Source organism: Thermobia domestica, chromosome 12, assembly GCF_964235325.1.
Source record: "Thermobia domestica chromosome 12, izTheDome1.hap1.1, whole genome shotgun sequence".
Classification (NCBI taxonomy): domain Eukaryota; kingdom Metazoa; phylum Arthropoda; class Insecta; order Zygentoma; family Lepismatidae; genus Thermobia; species Thermobia domestica.
The window spans coordinates 141654490-141674032 of NC_137465.1; the positions used below are offsets into that span (position 1 = coordinate 141654490).

At 34.4% G+C, this 19543-nt stretch overlaps 1 protein-coding gene across 2 annotated transcripts in view; it reads right to left on the reverse strand.

Annotated features, from left to right (window-relative positions):
- Positions 1-1727: 1727 nt before the first annotated feature.
- LOC145666693 (uncharacterized) overlaps positions 1728-19543 on the reverse strand; it is a 30636-nt gene continuing 12820 nt past the window's right edge. Inside the window, exons 2-4 of one of the 2 annotated variants that reach the window (XM_081734185.1) lie at positions 12633-13039; positions 7492-7528; positions 1728-2131 (exon numbers count right to left, since the gene is read on the reverse strand). In XM_081734185.1, the coding sequence (XP_081590311.1) occupies positions 2052-2131; positions 7492-7528; positions 12633-13039 (524 nt within the window). In that variant the 3' untranslated portion in view covers positions 1728-2051. Of the gene's footprint in view, positions 2132-7436; positions 7529-12632; positions 13040-19543 lie in introns of both variants that reach the window. The other variant, XM_081734186.1, reaches the window with a different exon arrangement.

A 19543-nucleotide genomic window follows, 5' to 3' on the forward strand; every position in this document is an offset into this window, starting at 1 on the left:
TTGAATTAAAACCGGTAAACTAGAAAACCATTGTCATCTGGAGGTGTTGAATTCTCTGAGTGTGCGGAATAATCGGTAAAGTTTTTCGTCACTTCTGGTTAAAAATGGATATGTTATGATAAGCGTAAACGTTAGGACAATTTTTGTATCGCCATCAACACTCAGGATGGTTTCCAGATCCATTTCTCCTTCCATAGAATGTTCTCTTGCTACTATCCTGACCTATGGTAGCATCATGTCTTTCTTCGTCGAGATAAAACCATCTCCATGGATCGGATCATTATGATATTGAACTCCGTCAAATGCACTGTAAATATGTTGGCAATCATCCAGCAGTGGTGTTCAACATACATGGTATTCTAATGTTTTCCTCAATACATGCCCATATAGGAACTTGAATGCAGGCCCTAAAAGGACTAAGAAGATTGTCCATGATCTCGAATATGAAACATTTAGTCACCTATCGTATTCAACTGACACTTCTCTCACTGATTACTACTTCTGGCGGTCTGGCGCTGGTCACCCGAGTTCTGTTCTCGTTTGAAGGTAATGTGGTTTGGATTCCATGTTCAGCTGTAGGTTTTCATTTCATATAGCATACTGCTGTAAAAGCTTTCAAGCCAGCAATTCTGAGTGAAGTTTTTCTGGGTTTTCCTCATTCATACAAGGCAAATGCTTAGATAGTACCTCACATAATGGTTGCAGGCCGCTCGCTTCCTTTTTTCCCCATTCCTTCTTTCCTACCCAATTTTCAGGACAGTGTGATTGCTAAGGGACGTTATTCTTCATATGTGGTAACGAACTAACATGGTTATAAATACCGAAAATCCAGAAATCTAATTCCTAATTCTAATCCGAAAAAAGAATACCAACAAAAAATTTTGTAATCCTTAACCTAAGAAATTTAATGAGATATTGTTAATATGTTCTCACACTAGAAAAAAAGGTGCTTACGCCAGTTTTTTCATATCGGTATTTTACTATACTTTCTGTTTTAGAATAGTATAGTTATGGTTCATATTTATACTATCCTTTCGAAGTGCTCGTGTTTCAAGCACTTAAACCTATAGAACTTATGTATTTTAGAAAATCATTGTGTTCCTATTCAAACTTGTGGTTGTGATTGCACTCCTTGCTTAGGATAGTATGCTTTTACAAAGAAAACAATAATTTTTAACATGTTGAAAATCGAAAAGGTTTAATTATAGTAATTTTCCATCGCCTGCTTGAAAACGACAACCTTTTCTATTTCATTGATTGCCTAGCACATTTGCTAGTAAGATTGCAAACGATCCTATATGGTGTGTTTTATTTGTGTTTATGACTCACTTTTTTCTTCTCTGGTTAACTGAGTTCGAAGTTGCAACGAGCAGACGGAAGGAACAAGCATACAAAAGCTGTTACACGCAGGACCCAGTACTGTGCTTCTGAGCATATACACAGACTAAAGAAAGAAATCAACAAAAACTACTTTCTTATTATATTGTTTCAGTTGTTAATTTAACAGTCTTACAAGTATCCCACTATTCCATACTTAACAATATTATGGGAACATTTTCATAGAAGGAATGCTGCCTATCACTTACTAATCACTCAACTTTAGCCAAAGCCGAAAGGAAAAATTTAATGAATGTGAAAAATCAAATGCACATGGGTGTGCATGGCTCTTAAGGTGTTGAAGTTGTTTGCCATCTGTAAATAAAATTTTATCAGAAAATAATACTTAGTACAGACTTAAAATTTTTATTTCCATAGTACATATTTTTTTCATCTATTTTATGTAACTTAAAAAAACATGAATGCAAGTAGGCAAAAATCATTGCATTTCCAAACCCAAAGCTATTTTGATTTCTTAATTGAGCGCTTACAGATTTAGGTTTTAGGATAATGAAGACTGGCAAAATGAAATTCGTCTTGTTATTGTACTAAAATTTTTCTGCAGAAATATACAGAATATTATTCTAAAATACATTAGTATATTTAGTTCACTGTGCAACAAAAAGTTTTTAAAAGTACAATTTTTGTTAATAGGTTAATATGTATCGACGTTTTCATTGCAGAGGGCGATAAACAGTGGCTTTCATTTCAATAACGACAACGCCATTCCTTCTTCTATCTTCAGGGTCAAGGTCTAGAAAAAATATTAAGTAAATAAGTATTAATATTTATGAGTATTTTAAACATATCGAAATCCTTCAAAATATCATAAATTTTCATGAAAATGGAAGAAATGTCACTTATTTAATAGAAAAAAGGAAAGAAACACAGGCCTGAAATATATTTTCTCTGCATAATGCAGAAAATGTAATGGCAATTTCTTCAAGTTAGACACAACTTCTAAAGATAATTTTTTAAGTAGTATACTAGGGGCATGTCAATGTGAGTGAAACTTTTTGTTCTTATAACGATTAAAGAAAAAGTGTTATTACATATGAAATCTGGATTTGTACAATCATTATCTATATAATTTTAACAGACGTATGGTATCGTTTATAGTGCCTCCTTGAATGCAGTATGAAAAAGATACTGGTTATATTTGATAGGTTTACCATATGTCAACATTTATGAGAACGTGTCTTCAGTTGAGAGCAAAAAATTCTGTCCGCAGTCCGCATAGATTTTATGAAATTCCCCGACTTGTCCACATTTTCTAAGCTCAAGTGTATTGTCAATTCATTTCAGACATTGCATTGGGGACGCGGTGGCTCAGTGGTAGAGCGTTCACCTCTTGTGCATGGGATCCTGGGTTCAAACCCTGCTCCGCCAAGTCAGCTTTCTGGTGGGCAAACACCGTGTGCGTGAGTTTCCTCGGGTTTCCCCGTTTCCTCCCACTTTCTTCATTCCACCATTTCATTCATTTCTCAAAATTACCATCTCCTTTAGCTTCACCGGCATAATCTTGGGACGTAAACTCAATAATTTCATTTCAGACATTTTATATGTTCGAGTATTTGTATTCAAAGAAGTAATTGTTAAAAAGGATAGAGTCTACTGAGAAGCAGGCCAAGTCAATATGAACCTATTTATTAATTTTCTTTTAGTTATTTCAATATATTTTTCATGTTTTAAAAATAAACTGGAACTTAAGAGATAACAAGTAGTAGTCTCACGTGTACATCGCATGAAAAAGTTGTGATATTTTTTCAATTAATATTAAAACCAGAAGTGGTAGTAGATTTATACCACTTCTGGTTTTAGTTGTGCATAGTACCCAGGAGGCAGCACATACCCATAGTTGAAACATTTGTGGATGGACAAGAAGAATTTACCTGAAATTTGATTGAGAGCAAGCCATGATCGAACCAACCGAACCGCACATCTACCCTTAGAGTCTTCTTTAATTACTACTGAAAAACTTTCCACGTATAACGGACTTCATGTAAAATATAAATAATAAAACCCCAAAGACTGATAAGTGTGCCCGCGAGGATTGGGAGTGGGTGGAAAGAGAAAGAGAGTGATCAGACTCTGGACAAACGTCACTGTTAGTATTGCCTTTAGGGTCTTGTCAGCACTTATGCCCGAAGAGAAAGAAAATCTTCTTAACAAGCAAGAATTAAATAATAGAACATCAATAAAAGATCATACTTAATTACTTACGTCTAACTAGCACAAACTTATAACTAGAAATGAAGATTTTGTGATAATCAAACGTAACTTTGATAAGTTTAATGTTGGATTTGGATTTATAACAAACAATATCGAAGTATTAAAGCGTAAACATGTATTCAAATTCTTAATTCAATCTGAATGATCTTTTAATTAAATTGGTTGTTATCATTTTTTTCAAGCAAATCATACTTTCATTCTAGATGCAGATCTTAAATGTAATCTCAAATACTGAATGAATATTATATGAAGAAAAAATCAAAACATTTAACAAAATGACATGGTTCGAATTAGTAATATTTTTCAGATTAAAATATGATCACAGTCTGTTGTTCCTTATTAGACTTCAAAAGTCGCATGTAGGACGCTTTATACCAATCTGCTGTACAAAATTTGTCATATTACGCCACAAATGTTAAAGTTCCAATTAAACAGGTAAAAAGGGTTAACGGTGTTGACTACATCTCAATTTTCATGGTATTGGAGACTCACTGTGGAAAATTAGAGATCAACAGAAACATCTAGTAACAGATGCGAGAAATCGGTGTCAAGACTTACTACGAACGGTGGCATTTTCGCAGATCCTAAGAATTTAACCCGATACCTGGCTCAAGTAGCACTCTTGAAATTCAATTGATAATACAGCTAAGAATATTGAATTATATATACCGGTAAACTTTGTGGACCATAATCAGAGTCGTTTCGACTCGTGTTTAGTGCCATACTAAAGAGTTCGATTAACATATGTTTCCTGCAGTAGTCAGGCCTTTAGTATGACGCTGATCGTACGTCAAAACGACTCTGCATAATATAAGGCCCTGTAAAACTAGCGGATGAAAAGTATGGAAACAAAGTTACGCTGAAGAATGTAAAATAATGTATAAAACCCTGAGCTCTTAATGAAGAAGGGCAAGCAGTAAAGGCAGGGAAGTATATAATAGATATAAAGATGAAAAGAGGAATTTTGAGGGATAGAGAAATTTAAATTGTATGTGGAGGTATGGAAACTTAGAAATGAAGAACTACTTCAACGATATAGAAACTAAGAATGGAAATGAGTCCTATCAATAAGTGACATGCATTTTCAGACAGATGTAAACAATACATTCTCATGAGTTGTATGATCGCAAGAATAAACTGTGTTTTGAGCATAAAAAAAAAAAAAAAAAAAAATCAAAGTAAACGAAAGTGGCAAAGAAAATGCAATAGTAAGAGACAACTTCAAAAACATATGGGAAAAATAATATTCGACATTTTTAATCAAATTGCATGAGAGTCGTCATATGTTACATAAATCTATACATTAAAAATTTGAAAAAAGCATTCTGTAATCTAAAATTATGTATTATTGATAAAATAAGATACAAGACTGTTGATGTAACCGCAAGTAAACAAAAAGTACTTTGGGGAGACTTAACTGGGGATTGAAAGCGGAATCTTCCAGTTACAAGACCAACTATCTGATGTTGCATCTCGTTACTCGGTACATTATACTAATCCATTTGGCGCATTAATCCACTTTATAAGTCCTCGGAACGCCCTCGATTACATAACATCTATTAGGAGATGCATACACTTAGGGCAAGATGATTTTTTATACCCAAATATTTGATAGGGGTTAAATTTTTCCCTAAAAATAATTAAATAAATGAAGCACTTACGTTGGAAGACGCATTCACTTTTCTAAGTCGCTCTGACTTTGGAACTGATTAATTTCTATTCGAAATTAAGTCCCCCCTGTCGATCTGATACTTTAAAGACGAAGTCATGTTTACAGTATTAATTAATATGATTTAATTTTATAATTTATGAGGATATTTAGTTTATTCTTTTGTAGTTTCTATTCGAAATAATTTTGGCGGGCAAAAGTGAGTGCGTGTTCTAAGAGATGATACACAATGGTATTATTTAGTAGGGTAACATACGGAACGTACTTACAAATAAGAAAAAACTGACAAGGAAATTAACAATGTCCTAGGCGTAGGAATTGTTTATTCCTGTGAATCTATTGGATAGCAACCAAGAGAGCCCAAGATAAATGCTGCTTTCAAGAGATAATATTAAACGATATTAATTAATATCGTAATGCCTGAATTTGTCTTTGGGTAACCAGAAGCCGACATGAAATAACGTGTTCGGACAATTAATCGTAGGGCTAAAGTGAGTGCGTCTCCTAATATATAATATGTAATGTAACATTTGACTTTGTCTTTAAAGTAATCAGAAACTAACAGGGGGAGTAACAATCCCTACGAAAATTTTATCCGCTATCAAATTTCCGGATATAAAGCCGTGTTGTTTAACAGGTTGAGAATAACATAAGTCATCGACTTGCATATCCAGCCAAAGAATGAATCCTCAGAGAGGGACAAAGGGGGAGAAATTGCATAAAATCAGCAGTATTTTTATTTTTAGGTGGGAGGGAGAAATTCTCCCTTCCACCTCCCTGGGGATTCATTCTTTGACTGGATATGCAAGTTGATGACGCAATTATGCCCGAGCTCCAAATTTGGTACTGATGGGAAAAGATCATATCTCGGTTGCCATGAGTACCAAAGATAGTACTCGGGTATAGTTACGTCATCAACTTGCATATCTCACCAAAGTCTGCATTTTTTTGCAATTGTGGGATCAAACGAAACTGACCATGCAGAAATCCATATTATGAACCTCAATTCGAGCAATAATATACGGTCAGAAAACTCTTATATCTATAGTGCAATAACTTTCTTAAAAATAAAGGTATTTGAACGCTAAAACTACCGTTTTAAAGCGTGATGTTTACTCTGTTCAAATACCTGATAAAATACATGAACTTGAGTACTGATATATTCCCATGTGAAAGAAAAGAAAACAAGTGACTAGTGCCAAATTTGGTACTCACGGCAACCGTGGCGAGTAATGTGAGTACCATTATTGGTATTCATAACAGGCAACCTGTTAAAGCGAGTGCGCCACCTAAGAGAATATTCATTGTCATGAATTTATAATGGAATATCTGACTTTGTAAATTTTATATTAATGGGAAGTAACATTTTCCTAGGAATTTTTTTTCCCCTCTATCAAATCTTCCCATATAAAACTATCTTGTTCAAAGTGAGTGAATATCCCGGAGATCAGATACAATGATATCAATTTATAATATATCTTCTAATTTTTACTTTGAAGTAATCAAAAACTGCAAAGAGGAACTGCGTAATTTATACAGTTTGCTAAACATTGTTAGGGTTATCAAGTCTAGGAGGCTCTGGTGGGCAGGCCATGTAGCCAGAATGAAAGAAAGTAGGAACGTTTTATAATTTTAGCTGGAAATCCAATCGGAAAACAATCATTTAGGAAGACCTAGGCGCAGGTGGGAAAACAATATTAAGATGGAATTCGCAGAAGAAGGGATACAAAGTAGAAACTGGGTCCAGTGGCTAAGGACAGAAGCCAATGGAAAGCTTTCGTGATTGCGGAATTGAACCTCCTGGTTCCCTTCCTTTGTCAAATTACATTAGCTCAAAATGTCATGCCTTCAAATTAATATTATGAGTTTCTCTATTTATTACAAATATTAATTTGCTTGGAAAATAAAAGGTTGGACACAGACTTACTGTTCTATCGTTCACACACACACACACACACACACACACACACACACACACACACATATATATATATATATATATATATATATATATATATATATATATATATATATATATATATATATATATATATATATATATATATTTATTTATTTATTTATTTATATCTATATATCTATATATATTTATATATATATATATATATATAAATCATACAAAGTTAAAGTTAAAACGTACAATGTGCATATAATACGAAGCTGGCGCTCTGATGACTGTGGAGGCTCGTACTTACAATCGGGTGGAATTCCTGTTTTGTGTGGAACTTTCATCTGAAAGAAAAGAAAAACAAAACTAATTATTATTGGCAAAGAATTAGTGAAATCAGGTTCTGATTTATTGACGCGTTAGTCACTTGCTTGGTACTCTAACAAGGGAAGAGAGGGAAATTTTATATCGAAGTGGAAGATGGCTTATACCCAATCGAAGGCACTAAGGACGCCGATTAAGAAACTGTAATATTTTTTTTTCCGAATGCATATACAGTGCGAGTTATATGCATATACAGTGTCCAGAAAGTCCGTTGCCACCCCTAGAAATCACAAACGGTGGGACAGATGCCAAAACAGGAAAACACGTGTTTGATCATTTGAAAAGTACAACATATCAAAGGAAAATTTGTTGTCCTAAGGCCACCTGCAGGGTCCCAGACGGGGTCCAACTCAAGAATTTCAAATGATAAGGGAATTAAGTAGTATATCGTCGGAAAGTTTTGGAAAATGAAAGAAGACAAGTCTCGACTCTAAAAGTAGGGGAGACCGGGTATGGTTGTAACACTTTTTACATTTTTGTCCATAACTAGACTCCAATTGAAGAAAAATACGAACTTTTGCACGTGATCGGAAGTTTGGACATCCTTGTCTCAAAATACCTAGCAAATATCAGATAATGTAAAGTATTTGCTGAGATATAGTGGAAAAACAAAGACTATCCAAATGTTACAACCAACCCCGACGTTGAGGTTGGTTGTAACAGTGATTGGGGTTCGTTGTAACGCGCTGTATCTTTGGTAAGTGGATACAATTGCTATTACATATATTACAATATTAACACAAAGTTAGATTATAAGATCGATATTTAATATGTTTCTCTGTTACAGGTTCAGAGAGTGACATAGAATACGTTAGAGAACTGTATGACTAATGAAAGTACTGTGCTTTTTTACATGTATACATTGGAAATATATCTTAGCAGCAAATGGATAGCTAGGTCTACAGTTTACAGTATATATACAATAAAATAGCTAATAGTTTGATGAATGAACAGAATTGTATGATATATTTAGGTTTACTTTGCCTTTTACATATCAGGGTTACCTAAAGAAATGTAACCCTAACTAACCTTGACATATTTCTTTTAACTTAAAAATGTCAACAGATCATTTGTTATAATAACCATAATATGAAACATAGTACTAGACCCTATGCACATCTACATTTCGACATCTACATCTGCTCTAGTACCCTATGCACTTCGACACTCAAATTTACACTTTTAGTTACCTAGTCTACTTTTACTTTTACCTACATTAAATCATTTGAATCACAGTTGTGACATTTGTATTCACCGTCACCGTGGTGCAGACAACATGAGCCCATCCATGACAAAAATTACATTAAATCCATTTCTCTCTTGGCGCACTTTTGGAAAGTAATTCACAAAAAACTAGGCAAATTGCATTATCACTGTCTTCGTCAGATGACAAGATGAACCATATATTTCAATATTACAGATTAAAATTACATCTGCTTCAATAGAAAGGTAAAACCAGTATCCTTTATAGCAGCGGATACCTAGCAAACATTAAGCTGTTGTGTGTCGTTAAGTAGCTACATAACTTTTATAAGATAATTGAAATACTTTTCAAAGAACGAGAGAGAGAGAGGGAAAACAATGTTCATGTAACAGAATCACTATTTAGGTAAAGAATTTCAAGTAAATAATACAAACTTAATTACATATGCATTGTTTTACTCTGTGGGGGCTGGTTGTAACAGCGTTACAACCAGACCCGTCTTTTTTGTTACAACCAACCTAATACTGCGGTAGCCATCTTTGCCAGAGTACTTGCAAAATTGTGTTGATTCTGTCTTTGGTTTCCGTACGTAAATAAATACTCATTAGTATCCTTTTTAATATTTACTCAAATTATCTAAATGTTTCGCACACATATTGTAATATTACATATTTTCAGGGATATAGAAAATTTACTTGCCTGCCCAAAAAACACCAAAACCGCGACAACTTCAAGACGAACACGCGTTACCTCACACAAAAACAATGACTGAACGTGCATGAAGGGCTTGTGTTTTGACTGGAACATGAACCATATCTAGTGATGAGCGTAGAAACTACTCTCTTTGTTACAACCAAAATGTGTTACAACCATACCCGGTCTCCCCTACAATGTGCAAAATGTCGGCCGGTCAAAATGTCAGTAAAAACGCCATTGTAATGTATATTGCCACCCCAATAACCTTAAAATGGTGAGAGAGTTGTCAAAACAGGAAAACACGTGTTTCATCGCTTAAAAAGTGTAATGATTTAAAGTGAAAATATTTGTCCCACGGTCCCCGCAGGGTCCCATACGGGGTCCTACTCAAAATCTTCAAATGGCAACTGGGGTCAAGTAGCATATCGTTTGAAAGTTGTTAAAATCAGATGGAATAAGTCTAAACTTATACGATAACACTTTGCAAATATCACTTACGATAACACTGTACACTTTTGTCAAACGGAAAAATCTCTAGAAAATCAGTTTCAGACTATATTCAAACCATTTCTGATGCTATATTCGGTGAAAGTAGAAAATCTTACAAATAAAAATGCATATTACTCTCACAGTAAATGCATTCGGAACAATAATATTACAATTTACAATGAGCATAATAGTACTTTCGATTGGTGTATAAACCATCTTCCACTTCGATATATAATCTCGGTCTCTTAGTTTTTCTGTTCTTGTTTTTTCTTTCCTTTCTTTCTTCTTTCTTTCGTTCTTTCTCCCTCTTTACACATTACTGGGCCCAAAAAGTAGAATTTCACAGTAGGGGAATTTCTTTACTTTAAGTTAAGTGCAAGAATTAAAGTGGAAAGAAACTAAAACCTGAGTACAGAAAGAATTAAAATGTAAGATGTTTGCACAGTGTTATCATGGAACGTTCAGACTTGTTCCATCTGCTTTCATTTAACAACAGCTTTCAAACGATATGCTAATTAACCCCCTTGCCATGCGAAAATTGAGTAGGACCCCGTCTGGGACCCTGCGGGGACCGTGGGACAAATATTTTCGCTTTAAATCATTACACTTTTGAAAATGATGAAACATGTCTTTTAAACATAACAATTACTTCTGTTTTGAAATGATTGTTTGAATATAAATATACAACTGATTTATTGTAACTCTTTTATATAATTATTTAAATACTAAGAAATTTCCCAAACGGGAATCGAAGTCACATCTTTACGATTAACAGTCCCGATCTCTATCACTGAACTAGCATGAATACACTTGTTGAGCTGCTGCTGAAGAAAAAATAATGACATTCATATTAATTGCAAATTTTGCTAATCTGCCGTTTTGTCCTTTGTCTTTTTAATTCTACTATGAATGCAAGAACTATATTCAATGTCTTTTCTTTCATTGGAAATGTTCTCTTACATATGGAAACGTAGATGACAAAACCAGCGAGTGTATGCTCAGAAGTAATACATAGTTTCGAAATACTGTATCATTACATGTTTCAATGAATGTTCCTTTTTTCTACGTTTAATGACATTTCAATATGTCTTATTACACATAATAGAAGGAAAACTTTTCTGAATTTTTTTTCCGATCGCGAAGGTTGGCTTGAAAGTTAGAATCTGGCATCTTTGATTTACTGTTTCCGAAGATACCCGAAGTTGAATCTGGTGAATTTTTAGCTAAAAATAGACACAATCAATACGGTCATCCTTTTTTGGAATAGAGTGTACCAACTGAACCACTATCGTTATATAATTAGTAGTGTTGTTACTTTCCTTTAATTGGTAAATCCATTAAATACAAATGCACTACAAAATTTTAATGGCCTCATTATTGATGTTTCAATTCAATCGTAGTTATGCTACCATTTGTAAAATTTCTTATGTTCTATATGTAAAATATAAGAAAATTAACTTTAAGATAATGTCAGCTGTAATTTTAACAGTTTAATTATCCAGCTTCGTGTGTTTTTACGTAAACTAAGTTACACGAATATAAAAAGAATGTCTTATAAAAAGATCCTATGAAATATCTATGTAGTTATTTTATACTCACGAATATATTGCTTTCCTGACACAAAATGACAATTCGATAGATTCGATTTACCCGCACAAAAAACTCTGTATGTTGTCTCATTCATTCTATTAATCATAATAAATTATCAGTATGAATGTTGCACACTTTATGTGTAATACGTCTTTCTTGAGGATCTAGTGGGCTGGCTTGTTTCCTTTAATGGTCTTCCCATTTATGGATCTCCGAAGAGAGAGCTAGGGGCTCCGAGGACACGAGGTATCACAGAACCAATTGGGAATATATACATACATATATATACATAAATCGATTCAAGGGGGTCTGTTGTTATGGCTTCTGACAAGGAAATCAAACTTCTACTATTATTCTTCAACATAACTCAATGATTTCAGGCGGAGGGAGGTAGAAATACCCTCCTACACTTCGGTTAAACCGCTGATTAGGGGCACCAAAATATCTTCCTGTGTCGGAGACCGAACAGATTTATTACGCAATGTTCGAAATTGGTTGTATATTCTAGTGTAATACATTCTGACACTTCTTTCCATTTAATTTTTATACCGGCACCTTTCATAGTGAGATTTTTTCTATAAAGTTCGTAATTAGTACTTGAAAAACATTTGCAAAATATATAACCTAACAGCGATAGCATTTGACAATTCCCGTTTCGAGCACTGGTTATACAGTATAGGGAATATTTCGAAAATTAGCGGAATGGTAATCCTAAAGAAATGGAAAGAGTGGGAATATTGCTACTCCTAATTCTAACACCCTTATTTGCGTGAAAGTATTTTTGTAATCAAGAGATTACAAAATCGCCAGTTGTTGTTCTTGTTAAGTTTTGGAGCCATTTTATTTCAAAACAGAAATTAAATTTTCATTTTTAGAATATGTTTGATTTCAAAAACCGAAAATTGATTTTCAGATTTTCGATTTTCTTAAAAAAAAAAAAAAAACTGAAAACCGAAAATATAAAATGTGAACACCACAATACGGAGAGGTCAGGTGAAGTCCCAGGAGAAGTGAGTCTCCAGGGTTTGTTTTTAATACGTTAACTAGAATTTTGTTAATAAATGAATGCATTTAAAAAAAATTACCGTTAGCTGAAGTCCATCATCGTTAGATAGCGATAACGATCCTTGCTGGTTTAACCTGGGATAATAAGGAGGCTGATACCCTGTGCGTTCTCTGTCTTCAAAGGGTTTGATACCATGATGATTATCATGGTGTCGATCGTGATGATGATGGCGTCGATCATCTTGAGGTATTATTTGCTCAACGTATCCACGGTACGGCGGAGGATCATCACCTGCATAAACGCCAATGTCAAGGTTTCTAGTTGATGCCTCATCAGTCACTGACCGTTGATCATAGTCTCTGACAGAGTCAGAGCCTTCCTGATAGTCATAGTCAGAGCCTTCCTGATAGTCTTCAGGAGTCAGTTGCAACGGAAACCTTGTAGCTACATATGGTTTCACTTGCTCTTCTACTGGATGAAAGTTTGCTGCAATATAGAGAGAACTATATCATTTAAAATATCTTTAATTTTAAGACGAATATGATACAGCCACTTGTACCTAACAACATTTTATGATTAATTTTATGTCAATAAGTTAACAAATTGAGTGAGATTTCGTATTACCTATTTTTCATAATGGGCAAGGCTAATTATATACTAAGTGTCGGAGGAGGAATAACAACCCCAGAATGCAAGTATGTTTTATACAGGTACATTCATTTATGAATATCAAATGGATCTGAAAAAGTAGGGGGACGCATGACGTCACGCCGTCCTCCGTGTGTATCTTTGCCCATTGTATTTTTTAGTAAGTGGGGGACGCTACAAATATTTTATGGAAATGAGTGTACGACGTCCCCTCGCGTTCACCTCACTTTTACCCTTGCCATAACCAAGAAATAGGAATACATTCCTGGTAACCTCATGGTAACGGCTTTCATTTTCAGTAAAAATGTTCGAAGGTTCAGTATTTGGAGGAACTACGTATAATGATACGGACATAAACCCAAGTAGTGGTAAATCTACTTTAATATTAGTTTCCGCCACTCGGTACTGATCGATTGATCATTTACTAAACGTTCATATTCAGTACCGGAGTTATGAAGGGCGCATGTTTTGTTTACATGTGCTCCGAATCACAACGGAAACTTACATGCATGCTAGCAAGTACACAAAATTTTTAGCAACATAATTTGCATAGAACAAGATCTTCTTTACACACTCTATCGTCTTCAAGAGATCTGGATAATAAGGCCACACTATATACTCTGTCTTATAATAACATTTATAAATATGTATGTGTTGATATGGACAACAGTCCGTATCGTATGATATAATTTTTCTTTATGGCCAGACCTGAACATCTAACGTAAGTTTTGTGTCCAGACATGTATAAACATGTTTTTCTACACAGTTCTGACATAGTACTTAAAGAAACAATTAGTACGGGATGTATCTTTAATTATAAAGAAGTAATTTTGTAAAAGTAAGTAGGTAAATGCAAAATATCTTCGGAAAATACATCAGTTTAAATATATTCTATTTTATGTGTTATCATAATTAGTTTCAGAAATTCGGAAATAACGAACTTAGGGGTAATATAAAGATGTTATATAGTAAATAGTGCCGAACTCTTCCACCTCGCTGCAGCGGCGTTTGGCCCCAGTTTGAACTCTTATGGGGCGTTTACACTTGGTCGATTTAGTCGCACGGCTAAATCGACTCGCTGCATTTGCGACTAAATCGAAGCAACTAGGCCGAATCAGATCGATGGATGTGTTCAATTGTTTCAACCGAAATTGAATGCTGCTTGTCGACTCGCTCTCCTCTGGTCGATTCGAAATCGACTGGCAATTTTAAAGATGTCCAAGCAAAAAGTAATTGGTACAATTTACGGTGTTATAGCAGAAGAAAATAGAATCGACCACAGAAAATAGAACGTCTTTCAATTCAGTTGCTAGTCGATTAGTCGCTTTCGATCAACAAGCGATTAAGTTGAAGTCCTGTTTACACGGTCGATTAAGTTGAAAGTGACGTCAATTCAACTGAATCGAACGCAAATCGACTAAGTGTAAACGCCCCATTACGGCATACAAACCCTTATGACATTCTTTGGAGGCCTATGTTCACTCTGTACTTACTCAAGTTCACGGTGTAACTGAAGTGCCACAATTAGGTAGTATGTTGGCATATCCACACCAACAACTGACCTTCACCTTATCTCCATTCGCATTCAACTCACGTTGTGAGGGCCAATGGAACGCAGAGCTCCACAAAAAGCGACAGACCTTTCTTGGTTACCTTTATAGATTTATGCTGAATCTTAACAGGAACAATCAAGCTACAAATCAAAATAATGAATTCCACAGCATGTGAAATATTAGTCATAAATGAATCAGTTGTAATTTTAGAGTTGGTAATAATATCACAAACAATGACGTACAAAGAAATCATACATGGCATAGTATACGAAATTCGAGGAGAGAATGCGCTGTGCAATGTGACATGAGTCAACCTTTTAAAATAGTACTTGATAGATGTGGCTGGTTGGCATGGAGCAGAGTATAATCCGCTATACATTGTCAGAAAATTACTTTAAATTAGTAGAGAAAACTACTTTCAATATTATTTTCTGAAAATGAGATCATTTATAAGGTTTTAAATTATGTTGTTATGTTTATGATAGTATATTTCAATTCATAGTTATCATTGTATGTTATAAGAATTTATGTTAATTATTTTTTTCATTTTTTATTTAACAAATATTGAACTGTTTGTTATTAACGAAAAATACACGAGTTTAAATCGTTATTAAGTTGAATAATTAATGCACTCGAACGAAAATATGTTAACATAAATTGGATACTATGTAGAGCTATTGTATATATATATATATATATATATATATATATATATATATATATATATATATATATATATATATATATATATATATATATATATATATATATATATATATATTAACACAGGAAGTACATTAATGGACCGATTAATGTTTGCAATGTTTATCGCTACTTTGTAATGCGCCTTCATGGGTATGAATCAGGGCCGTGCTGGGATACTAATGAGGGCGGTGGCCTATACAAACGGGAATATATATATATATATATATATATATATATATATATATATATATATATATATATATATGTATATGTATATGTATAGGGTGTTTCAGATAAAACGTCCAGTGCTTATAAATCCGAAATGGCTGAGAATAAAAAGATGAAACAAAAACTGAGATAGGAAAATGTCATAGGGCACATCACATGGTGTTGTTGTGGTGACCCACAGGGCCCTCCTTCAAGGGGGCCCAGGGGCCAACTTCAAATTTTCAAATGGGAACATGTATTGAATCATACCTCATTCAATAGTACTTGAAAAACGAAACAACTTTTGTAGGAAACAATTTTCGATTTGGGCCACCGTTTTTAAATGGCCGCAAAAAGTGGGTCCTATATCAGATAAAACGTCCAGTGCTTATAAATCCGAAATGGCTGAGAATAAAAAGATGAAACAAAAACTGAGATAGGAAAATGTCATAGGGCACATCACATGGTGTTGTCGTAGTGACCCACAGGGCCCTCCTTCAAGGGGGCCCAGGGGCCAACTTCAAATTTTCAAATGGGGACATGTATTGAATCATACCTCATTCAATAGTACTTGAAAAACGAAACAACTTTTGTAGGAAACAATTTTCGATCTGGGCCACCGTTTTCAAAATGGCCACAAAAAATGTCCTGTATCAGATAAAACGTCCAGTGCTGATAGGCATAAATCAGAAACGGCTGAGAATAGAGAGATGAAACAAAAACTGAGATAGAAACGATGATAAAGCATATCAAGTGGTGTTGTTGTGGTGACCCTCAGGAAACTCCGTGAAGGGGGCCCAGGTGTCAACTTCAAACTGATCCAGGACTTTTTGCTGCCATTTTGAAAACGGTGCCCCAAATCGAAAATTGTTTCCTACAAAAGTTGTTTCGTATTTCAAGGACTATTGAATGAGGTATGATTCAATACATGTTCCCATTTGAAAATTTGAAGTTGGCTCCTGGGCCCCCTTGAAGGAGGGCCTTGTGGGTCACCACGACAACACCATGTGATGTGCCCTATGACATTTTCCTATCTCAGTTTTTGTTTCATCTTTTTATTCTCAGCCATTTCGGATTTATAAGTACTGGACGTTTTATCTGATATAGGACCCACTTTTTGCGGCCATTTAAAAACGGTGGCCCAAATCGAAAATTGTTTCCTACAAAAGTTGTTTCGTTTTTCAAGTGCTATTGAATGAGGTATGATTCAATACATGTTCCTATTCGAAAATTTGAAGTTGGCCCCTGGGCCCCCTTGAAGGAGGGCCCTGTGTGTCACCACAACAACACCATGTGATACGCCCTATGACATTTTCCTATCTCAGTTTTTGTTTCATCTTTTTATTCTCAGCCGTTTCGGATTTATAAGCACTGGACGTTTTAATATATATATATATATATATATATATATATATATATATATATATATATATATATATATATATATATATATACAGAGAGAGACTTTGAAAGAATGGGTGCCATTTTATATCAAAATCACCACCTAATTTGTTTTAGTATTAACGTAAATAGCTAACCTGCAATCGAAATCCTCTTTACTACAGAAAAACTTTTTACTTCCCGTAATATATATTCTCATGTGACATTCCTGATTGTACTTTTGTTGAGGTTAGGTGGTAGAGCAGCCTACGGCTGAACCTCGCCTCATGAATAAAGGCATTTTCAATTCAATTCAATAACATTTCTGTCAAATAAAAACAAGCTAAATGTATCAACAACTTAATATAGCACGCCTATAGACGCAGGAGGCTCATTGCCGCGTTTACAAAAGCTGTCCATTGATTTCTGTCCTTCGAAAACTGAACCCAGTTTCTATTTTATATTTCAATTTCTACGAGAACCATTTTAATAATGTCCTCCCATCTGCGCCTCGGTCTTCCTAACGGTCATTTTCCTATTTGGATTTCTAGTTAGAACTTCGAAAGCGTTTCTAATTTCTTCCATTCTGGCTACATAAATGACCATTTGAGCCTCCTAGACTTGATGACCCTAACAATGTTTGGTAAGCGGTATAAAATTATGCAGTTTCTCCTTATGAAGTTTCCGCCTTTCCCCATTCCCGTTCATTTTGGAGTTCGAATATTGGTTTAAGAATCTTGTTTTCAAACACTTTCAGTCTGCAATTTTCCCTCAGTCAGTTACCATGTTCCGCAACCATACAGCACAACAGGCATGATTATCGTTTTATATTTTGAGCTACAAATTCCTCAACAGAATTAGGGACAACAAAAGATTTTTAACTGAATAATAGCACAAAATCCTTGCTTTCAGTTGACATCAATTTTTTTAGTGATTATGGTTTTGGTCTGTTAATAGTGATCCTAGATATTTGAAAGTATCCACTTTGTCGAAAGAAAATATTATTTGGTATTTTAATGCATCAATAAAATGCAGTATTACGATCCCGACAAACTTCCATTTAATCACTTTTCTCTGTATTTACTTTTAAGCCTATATCCCTGCAAACGTTAATTAAGATTTCTGCATTCCTTTCTATTATTCTATCATTACTTAATAAATTTACATCATCAGCATACGCCATAATCTGGCAAATAAAATTCAGCTCTAGGACCTGATTGCTGTCTTTGATTTTCCTTATCGTGTTCTCCAGAACAAAGTTAAATAATAATGACGACAACGCATCTCCTTGTTTCAGGTCTTTCTCAACGTGAAAGCTCGTGAACAAGAATTTCTCTACTTGAACCTTACTTTGGGATTCATTTAAACAAATCTTAATTAATCTACCTTTTTCATTATTGCCAATTCTGTAAGCATGTTGTACAATGTTTCCCTCCTACCAGAGTCTAAAGTCAATAATTGATATGCCAGGATGTTGTATTCTCTCATTTTTTTTTCAAATATTAATCGAATGGTAAATATCTGGTCGATATTTGATCGATTTTACCTAAATCCGTTCTGATAATCTCCAATAATTTCATCTGCGTATGGAGTCAATCTTGTTAATACAATGTTTAAGAGGATTTATTGGATGTTGACAAAAGATAAATGTCTCGATAACTATTAAATCTGTTTTGTTGTTTTTCTTCTGAACTGGAACAATGATTGATTCTCTTCAATCTTGTGGTAATTCCTCCTTGTTCCAGATAATGAGTTTGTGTATCTTGCTCTACAATTTTTCTCCTCCAGCTAAAATTAAGTCAACCAGAATTTCGTCTTCACCCGGAGATATGTGTTTATTTTTTAATAGCGATTTCTGTTTCTGTCTGGTTAGGTTCTGGAATATACGCTTATGCTACATACATTTCACTTTCTCCACGCGCATTAGTTTTTGGCTATGCGTTAAGCAAATCGTCAAAGAAATCTTTCCATCTATTTAAGATGCTATCTGTATCAGTGAGAACTGTTCCTTTAGGTTTCTTTAATATATAAGCACGAAGTTGATAGTCTTTCTTAAGTTCGCTGATGCATTTATACATGTCCCTAATGTTTTTGTTTTCACTATTATCTTCAAGTTAATTAATTTTAACTTTCAAAAGTCGCGTTTCTTTGTTCTAAAAATTTTAGAAGTCACTGCCAGACGCAGTTTCTTCTGTTTTCTCTTCTTTGCTACTTTAGTACATTCCTGGTTGAACCATGAATGCATGCTACGTATTTCTGCGTGCTCCAATATTTCTTTTGCTGAAATTTTAATGTTTTCTCTAATTTCAACCAAGTATCGTGAACACTAGTGCACTCCGAACCTTCTAAAACCGAGAATCTATTCGACACTTCAATCTGGCCCCCCTCTCACCTGACTCTCCTCCATTAAAAAAAAAATTAAACCGCTTCCTTTTCAGATATTGAATATTTCCTTTATTCAACGATAGTCTCTTTCTTACTATCACAATCGACTCCT